Raw genomic sequence first — 14323 nt, 5'->3', positions numbered from 1 at the left:
ACAATAACTAGGCGCCCTTCTGATATTCATTTCTCTTTTCAGCTTTCAGATATTAGCATACCACGTGCAACCGGTAAGCTGGCAATTAAACAAAAACATCTTAGTATTACAGAATAAATATAGATAAATGAAAAAATCATGTCAGATCTTACAATTTACTTGGTCCAAAGTGCACAACAAACGTACTATTCAGCTGTTTTAATAAAGCGAGATATTCTAAGCAATCATAGTCCATACTGACGGATAAGAAGCAACAAAACTTGATATATCGTATAATAACTTTTGTCGAAATTATAGTTCTGAAGAAGACAAGAAATTCGAGTCTTTTCTGAACACACAAATTTATAGACTTATAATGGAATTTGCAAAATTTGTTAGGTATATTTGTGCATTTAACAATAAGTGTAATTTGTGTAAGTCTGGTGCTTTGAATGCTTTACATATGATTATAATAAAATTGATTACAAATTTTGAATATTTTATAAGTAATATTTTATTTTATTGAATACATTAAAATGCATACTTTAGTTTCGTTTTAAATAAAGATAAATATAAGTTATTTTAAATATAGCATATTTATCGTGCATAAAGCATAAAAACTTGAAATTATCATTGTTATATGTATGATCGCATAAATATTATAGCCTTATTTTTTTTTTAAAGTAAAAAAAGATCTTCGCTTTGGTTCATCCTTTTGTGAAATAGCTGGCAATGTTTGCGACCTGCTTTCTGCAACAGTTCCAGTTTCACTTTGAGCCTTTACAGAATTTACCCATAAAACCATTTCATTATCATCATGAGCTTGTAATAAAAATTCAGCTCCATTGGACAATCTAAAATTTGCAAATGTGAAGTATATTAATAACAAATATATTAAAAGCATACTTGATTCTCAAAACATGTTTTTTCTTAGTATAATCATTAGCAATCTCAACTTGTGCTCCTTGTAATTCGTAGCTTGGCTCACCACGGAAAGTCAGTTCAGGATTACTTTTGAAACTTTTTATATCCTTATAGAAACAGATACGACCAGCTCGGGCAACAATATACAACTATATCAATTAAATTTTATACAAAATTTATGTTCATTTCAGTAATATTACATACCAGTACGCATTAAAATAATATCTTACCTTATCCCATGATCTGTTTGAAGCTTTTTTTGTTGTTGATTCCCATTCATGCTTTCTTATAAGATACCCCTCCTGTCCTTCTCCTACTAAAGATGTTGAGTATTCTATATTCATTAGAAATGTACAAAAAAAATTGGTTTTTAAAAACACACTCAAATTAAAATATATTATTAATATTTTAAACAAGTATTGGTACTGTGAAATGAAACAATACCTGCATGTATTTCAGAATCTCGCTCGACTTCATTTAACTGATCAATGACCACTATTCCAAGTAAAAGTTTAGAGAAAAAGAATTTAATCTCATTATAGTATTTACTTTTTCGGAGTGCGTAAAAAGGGAATCGATTTAATTGCTACATGTTTATATTTCATATCATTTATCAAAATAGTAACAAACCTTAACTATTGTCAATAAACCGAAATCACAAACATATCGTTCGCTTTTTATTGTTATGCATGTGATTTTGTTATTTTAATTCTGAATTCATGCTGTTGCTATTTTCTTTCACTTGCGCCGTTTGTGTTTGGTTTCCAAGTTCAAAGCATATATTAATTATAAGCATTAATATATTATTTTTTTTATTACTTTGAAAGAATGAAATATTAAGGGATTAATAATCAGAAACTGTTAATTATTTTGCTTTTGTGGGTTGGATCTGTTTTTATATATTTTTAAGATATATTCTGAAAGTTGCTGAAAAAAATATTCAAAAGGCATTCATTATTTCAATATACATAAATGTCATAAAAAGATAATCATGTATTTCTTTTTTATTGGCGGTGTGCTTAAAACTTCCTAGCAGCAACCTGGCGCAGTTATCTTGTATTAAAGACGTTCAGTCAAACAGTCCGATCAGTTGTTAAAGATAGAAGTTGTACGTACACATGCAACGCATTTCATTTTATATCCGAGTGACTAACATTCGGATTGCATTACAAATCCGAACAAAAATTATTTTCGTGTTAGTGAAAAGCATCCTACATTTTGAGGCTCAAAGATTGCAAAAAGTTGCAAATTCTAAAAATGGAAAGCAAAAAACTAATATAAACACAAAAAAGGCAATGTATTGAAAATGCAACAAATAAACAGAGACAAGTTAAATCATATTTTGCGTTTGCTTGTGCAACGCAAAGTCCGTTGCTTTGCGTCGTTTGTCAAAGGTTATTAAGGTTAAAGTTATTATCTATCGATAAATTTATATCGACAATTATATATACTTTAATCACATTTTTTTTAAATGAGTCAAATACTTCATTATTTCCGATATTTAATTTCATACCTAACAATCGTTCAATTATTAATACTTAATTAAATTTACTGACTTAAGTTGAACTTCGCTTTATTAATGCACCTGAATCTTAACTCTAGGTGCTTGTTGCCAGTCTTAAAACATAGCTCCTAAAAAATGATTTTTATTCCAATTTATTTATAGGGGCCGGTACTTTAAAGATTGCCTTGACTTTTTCTGTCCATGGCGATATTCCATGATTATATAATATATAATTATATTATATATATATATATATATATATATATATTATATAATTAATATATATATATATATATTTATATAATATAATTATATATATAATATATATATATAATATTATAATATATTATTATAATATATATTATAATATATATAATATATATTATATATATATATAATTATATATATATATATATATATAATAATAATATTTATAATAATATATAATATAATCTATAATTATAATATATATATATATATATATATAATATATATATAATATATATATAATATATATATATATATATATATATATATGGTTATTTTCTTTAAAAAAAATATGCAATATTTTTTGATACTCTTACAGAACCTCAGACTTTTATTCAATCCAAAAAATAAAATAAAATTTAGTGTTTTTTTTGTCTTTTTTAACTTTAAAAGTTCAAACTTCTCAAAATATATTAAACTTATCAAAAACTTTAATAATAAACTTCTTTAATAATAACTTCTTTAATAATAAAGTAAAAGTTAGTGGTTTTTCTTTTTTAACTTTAAAAGTTCAAACTTCTCAAAATATATTAAACTTATCAACTTCTCAAAAACGCGTGTGTCTTAACCAAAAACTCTTTTCTTCTCTCGTTATTTCTTTTGTATATTCGATTCATTTTAATTTTAAATAACTTTGCAATTATTATTTAAAAGCTATATTATTGTAGCCGATATTTAAATTTGTAGGTGACGATGATGCCATCCAATTCAACCTCTTCCACTTTTAATAAATAGGTGAAAAATATAATTCTACTAAATTAAATATTGGCACTAAACCTAAAACATTTATGAATGCTCACCAGGTATTTCTTCAGTAGTAGACAGCTCGACAACATCACGTCGTTCTACTTCGCGGCTAGCTTGTTCTGCTGCTTCTGATGCAGCTTTTGCTTCTAGCTCTTCCTTAATTCTCTTACTTTCAAGTTTCTCAGCTAGCTCTTGACGCCTTTTCAATTCTTTCAGCTCAAACTAATAAAATTGAGAATATAAAATGATTAAAAAGAATTATTAATCACAACTTACTGTAGTTAAACGCTCAAGCGCACTAAAGCGTTCTTCCTGTGCAGCAGCTGACTTTTCGAAAGCTTCATGTTTTTTAATTAAATTTTCAACTTCATCAATTGTATGACCCAATTCTGAAGACATTAAATACGGTTCTTGCGCAATTAGCCAAGCTTCAGCAACAGCTGCATCTCTAGCAAATTGATAAACTTCCAAAACTAAAATTTTCAAAGAAATTATTTATGTTACTAAAAAAAATTAATTATATGTACTTAATTGCAAATTTTCCCATCTTTCTTCCCATCTTCTTAACAATGCATTTCGACAGTTATTCAGTTGCAACAGTCTATCCTTAATATCTGCCGATGCATAATGATTTCGGGTCAACAACTCTTTTCCAAGAGATATGCAAGTTGCAAAATTATCTTCACGCGTATCTATTTCAGCTTTCAAGCTTTGATGGTTATTCATAAGAAGTTCAACACCCGAAACGTCACGTGGTTTTTCAGATGTATTCATTTGTCGGACAAGATCCTCCATCCAAATCATAAGAATGCGTATCATATTAAAGAATCTGAATAAATCCCCAGTATCGGCTAGTTTTTGTTTACGTGCATCACACATTGCTTGTAAGTTAGACCAAGCATGTAAAACTTCTTGCTCACGATTCGTTATCTCTTTTGCTTTATCGCCAGCATATGAATCTTGAAGTTTTTCAGATTCTTCTTGAATTTGTTGTACTTGTGAGTACAGTGTCATTAAATCCTGCATAAAATTATAATGTTTTCGTTGGAGAGTGGATACAGAGCCTGCATCACGACCTAATTCATCTGAAACACCATGTTGTTTTTCAATAATACGACCCAATATATCTTTGCAGTCATGGAAAAATTTATGCAATTCTCGAGAAGCAGCCAGCATTTGTGTGCGTGTTTCTATAAGTTCTAATAAATCTTGCCAAGATTCATTCAAATTATCTTTCCATTCTGCAATAGTTGCAGAATCGGAATGTCCTGCAGTTATTAAATTGTCAGCAATTGTATTAACTTTCGCAACTCGTTCTCCTCCAACCGATTCAGTATCACGTGCAAACTCACTAAATCTTTCTGAAAGCAGTGTAACATGGTCAAAGTCTTGACCGAGTTCCTGAGATCCAGCCACAACTTCTCTATCCGATATCCATTGTTCTAAGTCATCAACTTCCCGGCTTAACATAAATAACTGTAAAGCTTCATTTAATCTTGCTCGACGTTCTCCAGCAAGGTCTTTTAGGCCGGCATACAGTTTATCTAGTTGAGACTGTTTAACTGCAACAGCATCGCCACTAGAAACATCATCTGCATTGAATTGACGAGCAAGTTCACCCAGCTGACGAATAGTATTTGCGTAATCTTCTACAGACTGTTCGAGATTTTCATGCTTTTTCATTAAGTTCTGCGCGCTAATTTCATCTTTACCACGGTCCTCTACCATCATATATAATTCCAATTCACTCATCCAAGATTCAGCTTCTTGTGCATCAAAGAAGTATTGTTGTACTTTTTCTGACTCCAACAAATGTTTCTTACGTTGTTCAATTGCATCCTTAAGTTCCTGCCATTTTTGTGTTAAGTCACTAATTAAACTCTCAAACTTCTTAGAATCTTCATGACCTTCATCGATTAGTTTTCTGCCATTATGACATATGGACATTATTCTTGGTTCATGATTATCAATTTCTGTAGAAAGTGATTGATTCTTTTTTTTCAAGACATGCACATTAAATAGTGAATTTCCATAATTCTTTGAATTGGCCACAGGTAGTTTCTCATCAATCCAAAGTTTCTCATCTTCAATATCGCGACAAAACTGAAATGCTTCTTTTTTCTTTTCTAACTGTTTTTGGTGTTCAACAAGAGGAGCTTTAATTTTTTCAAACCGCTCAAGAACTGCTGTTTTCTTTACTACAATAGGTTCAATTTTTTCTTCCGGGACTGTTTTCTGCAAATATTCTGTTTGTTTATCGATTTCTTCAACTTGACGTGCTTTAACTGCCATTTGTGTTTGAATTACTTGTTGTTTTTGCATAAGAATATTAACAGAAGTCAAATCATTCCCAGTATCCGCATTTACAATTTGCTTTTCAAGCTCTGTAATATATGAATCGATATCATCGCATGTTTGTTGTACTAAGACTTCACGATTTGCATCGAACAGTACGGCTCCTTTCTCTTTTGTGTGAACCTCAAGGTCATCAAATTGTTTAGCAAGTTCAATAAGTTTGGGCTCAATAACGTCTTTAAATTCAGGTTTTTCTTTTGATAGTTCTTGAGCTGCTCTTTCTGCTTCAAATAATCGTTCTTTATTAGCAGAAACCTCTGCTTCAAATGCCTGATGTCTTGTCCATTTTGAATGTATAGTTTTAGCACTTCGGTATGTTTCATCTTGTGAAGTAACATATTTTTCTTGCACCCATTCGGTCAGTTCCTCTAAATCTTGTAAAAATTCATGGAGCTTAACTTGGTTTTTAAGTTTCTCATGTTGGTCTAAAGCACGCTCACGATTGTCATCTCGTCGAATTCCAATATTTTCTGCCCTTTTACCGATCTTATCTGAATCAAAATGCTCCTTTTCAATCAAGGAATCAGCTACTTGTAATAAAGTATTTAATTTATCATCATTTGCTTCCATAGTTGTAAGAAAAGCTTCATGACGTTTTAGTTGATTTTCAGCTTGCTCTAAGTTTACAGGTGTATCGTCTTTGCTTAGAAAATGTTCCTGTTGACTAAGCAGTACTTCTGTTTGTCTAGCATCGCGATTGAATAATTGTTGGTCAAGACTTTGTGATAAAAGAACTTGTCGATTTTCCCACATTTGATGCAAATCCTCCCACCCATTTTTCAACGCATTTAATCGTTCCCGCAAAAACATGTATTGTGGATCATCTGATGTGCTAGATTCTGATGTCAAACGTTCACCATATTCCATCATATTTTTGTAATCTTCAGTATAGTTATCAATTTCTTCCCTAATAGATTGATGCTGATTAAGTAATTTCTCGGCTTCTTGTAATGATGTAGGAGTGTCTTCTGATGCTACATCGGTTTGTGTTTTTGTTAACCACGTTTGAAAATGATCTAAATCGCGTAGGAACCGATGTAAATCTCCAGCTTCTTCAAGTTTAGAATCTCGTTCTTTAAGCATATGTGTCAATTGTTCCCAAATAAGTTCGATTTGCGCAATTTTGTCACGAATTATTTGAGCTTCCTCAGGATGATCGGATTCAATACCATTAGCTTCCTTTCCAAGACTTGATAATTTTGCTTGAATTGCAGCTAAATCTCTCTCCATACCACTAAGACGTCTCTGCAATGTCATAACACCAGTTAAATCCATTTCTAAACTATCAGTTTCAGTAAGAATTCTTTTTTTATCTTCAATCCATGAAATAGTTTCACGACACTCAATATAAAATGTTTGGACCCCATGTGCGGCTTTAAGGTCGTCCATTTTGGCTTCTGATTTTTCGCGCAATAAAGACCATTCCTGATTGAGGTGATTCTGCCGCTCAAGTATTTCATCTGAATTTGGATGCTCCACATGCAACAATTGTCTAGCTAATTGATTTACTACTGCTACTCGTGAAGCGTTAGCATTCATTTCTTTATCAAAACCTTCAAACCGATGCTTCATAATTTCAACATCTTCAATATCTTTACCTGGTACCATAGTATCAAGCATTTTTGTTTTTTCTCTAATCCATTGTTCAACACCATCAGCTTCCGACATAAGTTTATAGAGACTTAATGCATCCAAAAGACGTTGTTTTCGCAACTTTGCTAACTCAGTTAGTTCCTTATATCGTGTTTCTATTGCTAAAAGACGTTTATCTACATTTACTTTTTCGGTTTCATTTAATTTTAATGAATTGCCTTGTTTGTGAAGAATGTCTACAACTTCTTCATAGTTTTTAAGTTCATCTGCAACCTCCTTATGCTTCTTTAATAAAGATTGCACATTAGCCTCATCTCGACCAATATCTTCACTTGATACAATTCTTAATGTATCTAACATCCAATTATCTGCATCATCGGCATCTGCGAATAATTGAAAATATTCGACGGCATTTTCCAGCCGCTGTCGTCTATACTTCGTAATATCTAATAAGTGATCCCACTTAGATAAAATTTCTTTTAAACGATCTTTAATACGATCTGCTCCAAAATGTCCTTCGGTTATTAATTCTGCGCCAATCTTTGCTACATTTTGAAGTTGAGAATCATGTGAAGTTATTTCCGACTCCAAAGCTTTATGTTTACTTAAAAGTAAATTAACAGTAGTTAAATCATGTCCAATTTCGTCCGTTGACATAATTTGTTCCTTTTCTTTAATCCAGTTTTCTTCATCTGCTGTGTCCCAATAGAACTGCCATAGTTTTCTACTTTCTTCTAATCGACTTCGACGTTCAACTGCTAAACGTACAAGCTCAGCATATGCATCTTCTAGCTGCTGTACACGACTCACAATGATATCAGGATCGCAAGGTTTATATGATTCTATGTCATCACTAAGGAATTTTTGCGAATTTTGAACAACAACTTTGACACGTTCACCAAGAATGTTGATATCAGCTTCAACAAGTGAGTGCTTTTGAAGCAGATCTTCCACACCCATCAAATGTTTGCCATAATCGTCGGTTAAAAGTAATTGCTTGATTTCCTCCATATTATCCAAAATATACAACATTTCTTGAAAGTTCTGTTGTAATTGTAAAGAAATTTCTAAGCGCATTCTTCGTGCTCTAAGTAATTCTAATAAATAATTCCATAACCGCATCACATTCTCTTTACGAAGTAATATACGTTTGACGTCATGATAGCGTTCTGATTCCAACTCATCGCAAACAGCTACAACAGCTTGTACTCGTTCTTCGTAGGCAAATATATCTGTTTCAATAGCTTCATGTTTTTTAGCTGCAGCTTCAACTGCTGCAAGATCAAACCCAAAGTTGTCTTGACTGACAAGTCTTTGATTTTCGGATAACCAAGTTTCACGCATTGAGGCTTTACGATCGAAACGTGCTGCAAGCTGTTCTAACTTTTCTTGTCGAATTAATTCTTCTCGAAGAGCTAATTCACGTTCATGTTCAGATTTTTCTAAACGCTCCCAAGCTTTATTAATATCAGAAATCATTTTGCCCTCTTTGGGTGTGTAAGGTTTTTGGTTATTTGCACGCATTTTTGATTGTAATGTAAATAGTAGGACTTCTAAATTTCCTTTTTCAACAAATTTAGGTGGTTTTTCAATAGTTCGGTAATTAGAAAACTGTGCGAGTTGTCCTTGTACACCAACTAGAGAATTCACAAAATCACGTTCGCCAAGTGTATCAATTGTAGTTTCAATCCACTTTAAAAGATCACTGGTAAAATTTTCATAATCTTGAATCATTTTATCATTTTCCATTGCTATTCCCACTACTTTTCCAATACGTTTTCCCTGAACAGTTTCTTGTTTAAGTTTGCTGAAGTAGTGGTAATAAGTAACTACATAAGTTATAATTGATTTCTCATCTGGATGTTCAACGAAAACGTCCTCTGCGTCAAGTAATTTTGCAAGACCAAGTTTATCTTCAGCAATATCAAATGCATTATTTAAATTATGAATTGCGTTGCTTTTCGATAGTTTTTCAAACTGAAGTAAATCTGGACGATGTTTATGTATTATAGCATTAAATGCCAGTCCATCTCTCCATGATGTGGTAAAATTTCTAACGTTGACATTATAATAACCTGCAGTTTTCATTTGACACCAAAGAAGTAAGGCATCTTTTGCTGACTTAGTTTCTTTGTTGTCAACTTCTTCTATGGTAATGTCTTGAATCTATGTGTGATTAATAAAAAACAAAAATAAATAACAAATCAATAAAAAACTTTAGCCAAATATCATTTAATTTAAGTTATATTAAATTATATATCTTCAAATGACATTAAAGTTAATATCGTAAATTTATGTAAAATTAATAAACTTTAGCTACATATCATTTCGTAAGAAAGCATAATATATTATTTCCTATATAATTGCGGATAAATCCGTATATTTCCTTTAGCAGCTGTAGTCATTTTCAATGTATATTATGTTGAGGCCAGTTGAGTCAGTGCACCTGAGCACTTTTACTCTCTATTATCTGCGAGGTTTCTTCAAAACCCCTCCTTGCGCCTTGACTGGATTATTGTTTATCACTTCATCAGACTATGCAATAATTGACCTCAGATCTGCATATCTCCCCGAGGAGCCAACTCAATATATATTTTAAATATATATATTTAAATATATAAAAAAAAACAGTAAAACTTTCATAACTCGAACTTCTATAACTCGAATTTTCTATAACTCAAACCAAAAACAGTGCACCAAGGTTTTAGAGAGCAAATTACATAGAATTCTGCCAGTTGTTGGCAACGTGGTAAATAAAATAAATTCCTATGCTACTGTTGACGAATCAACAAAAAATTAAGAACTAGGTCATGAGTTAATCGCTCACACCTGTTGCTTAATTTCTTGGTTGACGAATCAACAAAAAGTAAAAATTAGGTCATAAGTAAAGCATTCGCAACTATTGCTTATTAAGCAATTTGTGCGAATTAAGCAATAAGTTATTTTATTTATTGTATGTTCTGCAATTACGGTTGCATTTTATTTTGTATAAAAGAACAAATAAATTTAAATAAAATCAGTTGTTGAAAGTAAATCAACGTCTCACCAATCATTTATTGTTTCCCCCCACCAGTGGTAAGGGACATAAAGATTGTTAATGAACATTCTTGTTCATTTTTGGTCCTTCGAGCCGGATATTTGAAATTTCCCCCACCAGTGGTAAGAGTTTCAAATATACCTAACAAAGAGACTTAAAGTCTAAGATTGAAGTTAATACAAACGTACCGAGGTTTCTAACATCGGAGTGAAGTTAATACAAGCGTACCGAGGCTTTTAACATCAGAGTGAAGTTAATACAAGCGTACCGAGGCTTTTAACATCGGAGTGAAGTTAATACAAGCGTACCGAGGCTTTCAACATCGGAGTGAAGTTAATACAAGCGTACCGAGGCTTTTAACATCGGAGTGAAGTTAATACAAGCGTACCGAGGCTTTTAACATCGGAGTGAAGTTAATACAAGCGTACCGAGGCTTTCAACATCGGAGTGAAGTTTATACAAGCGTACCGAGGCTTTTAACATCGGAGTGAAGTTAATACAAGCGTACCGAGGCTTTTAACATCGGAGTGAAGTGAATGCAAACGTACCATCGAAGTGAAACAAGCAGAAGCGTACCGAGGCACTCAACAAATCAAATCAAATACTAACAGAAGACATCATGGAGATCGAAGAGATAGATCAAGTTATCCAACATCAAAAGGACATTGAAGGTGAGATCCAGAGGATCTGGATAAATTTTAAAAAGGATTCTTCTACAAGATATTCAAAGCAGTATTTTGAGACACGTTTGGAAAATTTGCGTCAGAAATGGGACGCATTTGAAGACAACAATGATAATCTGATCAAGAATTTGAAGCCTGATCATGAATATATCACAAAAAATTACTATGGCCAGTTACAACAAAGACGGAATGAAATCGAAAATCGATTTAATAATGAATTGGAAATAATAAGGCAAATGGAGCAAAGGGAAGCTCAAGTTTCAAGGCATCAAGTTATAAGAGGGCAAGAAGAAGCTCGGTCACCAAGGAATCAAGACATAAGTATCAATGACGAAGTCGCCATCACCAGGCCATGTGATATTACGAACAAACGTTTAGCAATCTTAAGTACAAGTCTGTTGCAGATCAAAGAGACAATAGACTTAACGAAAAGTATTGAAACGTTACAGTTCAAATTGGAAAAATTGAAGAATTGTTGGGCAAAGATCTCACAATTAAACGATGAATGTCTGTTTAACAATGATGAAATAGACCAAGGAGATTTCATTCAACTGGAATCGATATACGAAGAAGTATATATCCAGTTACAAGAAGAACTGAACGTTCGCAGTCAAAACGTTGCAGAACCTAGAACAACGGTAAGTAACAATATCAAACTACCACCGTTGAATGTACCAATATTCAGCGGCAGATTTGAAGAGTGGTGTCCATTTTGGGAATTGTTCGACCGGTTAGTTCAACAAAACCATAATCTAGTGGATGTAGAAAGGATGCAGTACTTAAAAGGAAGTCTACGTGGAGAAGCCGCCAGACTTATCAATCATTTAACAATAACAGCGAACAATTATACAGCGGCAGTTGAACTATTGAAACAAAGATACAACAATCCAGCAATACTTGTGGACAATCTTATCAATAAGTTATTGTCGCTCAGAGCTATAAGAAATGAGAATGCACAGGATTTAAAAACATTAGTGGATTCTTCTAGAGAAGTGTTATATGGTATACGTAATTTAAATGTGGACACGTCAAGTTGGGATCCACTAATTATACAGATACTGCTTCCAAAATTAGATGGTGAAACCAGAAAATTATACCAACATTCAAGAGGGGCATCAACACAAATACCAAAATTGAGCAGCTTATACGAGTTTATCGAGAGCAGAGTTAGAGGATTGGAGGCAATTCGTGACACAAATCGCGAAAATAAGAATAATTTTCGACCAACAGCAGTAAATACAAAAACGCATGTAAATACAATACATACGCTATGTTTAGTGTGTAATGGTGACCACCAATTGATTCGATGTTCAAAGTTTCTGAATATGAAGGTGCCGGAACGTCGTGAAAAGATTATGAGCGCCAAATTATGTTTTAATTGCCTTCAGAGTGGGCATTTTAGTAAGTTGTGCTTGTATAAAAAAAGATGTGCAATTTGCGACAAAAAACACCATCAACTTATTCATGAACAAGTTAAGGGCAAACCAACAGTCACAAATAATATAAGTAAACAGAGGATGCCAACATTGAAGAACACCACAGAGACCGAAGTGGCAGCGTCGTACAACATCCAAAAGGAAAAAACTGTTTTACTAGCAACCGCAATGGTAATTATAAGGACTAAAAAACAAGTTAATCCGATACGAGCGCTTCTTGATCAAGGATCACAATCTTGTATAATAACAGAACAATTAGCAAGATCAATCAGAGCACCATTGACCAATTATCAAACTCATGTAAAAGGTATCAATGGACAAACAACAAGCGTTATAGCCAAATGTTCATTAGAAATTCAATCTATACATGATGAAAATAAAAGCTGTCATATCGAAGCAATAGTGTTACCAAAAATCACATCAAAAATGCCAAATGGAGAATTCACGCCAGGAAAATGGTCACATATTGATGGATTGCAGTTAGCAGATCCTTGGTATGCTGAACCAAAGGAAATACAATTGTTAATCGGGTCGGACGTATTACCAGAAGTGTTTAAAGAAGGATTAATTAAAGGGCCAGACAACTCTCCAATGGCTCAAAACACACTATTTGGATGGATATTATCAGGACCTTTAGATGTAGAGCGTACAATCACAAACAAAATAATGTTATGCTCCATGGCTTGCGAAAGCAGCGACGAGTATTTAAAACGGTTTTGGGAATTAGAGGAAATTCCAAATGCAGACTTAAGAACAGTAGAAGAAAGGCATTGTGAGCGACATTATGATTCAACTTGCACCCGCGATAAAACAGGACGATACATCGTTAGGTTACCACTGAAAAATGATAGAGAAACGTTAGGTGAATCCAGAAAGATGGCGTTAAAACGGTTCTTTTCATTGGAAGAACGATTTAAGAAGAATCCAGCACTAAAGCAAGAGTATGTGAACTTTATGCAAGAGTATATCAAGCTGGGTCATATGAAGGAAGTTAATGAGAAACCAAAGACAAAGGTATATTATTTACCGCATCATGCAGTTATTAAAGAAGACAGCACGACAACAAAACTTCGAGTGGTGTTTGATGCGTCCGCGAAAACGACATCAGGACAATCACTGAACAGTATTATGATGACTCCAGCGCATGATAGTCTTAACTTTACAGAAACCAACTCAGAGACGGCATCAACCAAGGCAGATTCAGACATTCAAGATATGTTACCATTGGGAAAACTTGTCAGAAATAAAGAAGTAGTTCCGACAAATTTTACTGTAGGAGATCCTAGAACGCGACGACAATGGTTAGCGGCTAGGCAATCAAAATCGACAGTTCTTGCTATATTGTTGGCATATCTCACATTAGGAACTACGTTATCAACATCAGCCAATAATCATACATCACCGTCCACTTACGTTGTCGCTTGGTCTTGCACATAAACAACAACCTGCTGAGACTAACAAATCTAGACCAACTCGTAATACCAACGCAGAGCCGGCATAATGTTGACGAATCAACAAAAAATTAAGAACTAGGTCATGAGTTAATCGCTCACACCTGTTGCTTAATTTCTTGGTTGACGAATCAACAAAAAGTAAAAATTAGGTCATAAGTAAAGCATTCGCAACTATTGCTTATTAAGCAATTTGTGCGAATTAAGCAATAAGTTATTTTATTTATTGTATGTTCTGCAATTACGGTTGCATTTTATTTTGTATAAAAGAACAAATAAATTTAAATAAAATCAGTTGTTGAAAGTAAATCAACGTCTCACCAATCATTTATTGTTTCCCCCCACCA

At 32.9% G+C, this 14323-nt stretch overlaps 1 protein-coding gene across 2 annotated transcripts; it reads right to left on the bottom strand.

The window, feature by feature from the left end:
* Positions 1-477: 477 nt before the first annotated feature.
* LOC119674466 (spectrin beta chain) lies at positions 478-9535 on the bottom strand (the record flags this gene model as incomplete). Of its 2 annotated transcripts, XM_038085607.1 has the most annotated exon segments (7): positions 478-833; positions 886-1052; positions 1134-1237; positions 1348-1398; positions 3475-3643; positions 3698-3894; positions 3949-9535. In XM_038085607.1, coding segments are annotated over 7 exon segments (6462 nt in total), but the record flags the coding sequence as incomplete, so codon positions are not given.
* Positions 9536-14323: the final 4788 nt, after the last annotated feature.

The sequence above is a fragment of the Teleopsis dalmanni genome, chromosome 1, assembly GCF_002237135.1.
Source record: "Teleopsis dalmanni isolate 2A chromosome 1, ASM223713v2, whole genome shotgun sequence".
In the NCBI taxonomy this organism is placed as follows: Eukaryota; Metazoa; Arthropoda; class Insecta; order Diptera; family Diopsidae; genus Teleopsis; species Teleopsis dalmanni.
The sequence above is the reverse complement of the archived record's forward strand: the minus strand, read 5'-3'. Positions and strand labels throughout refer to the sequence as shown.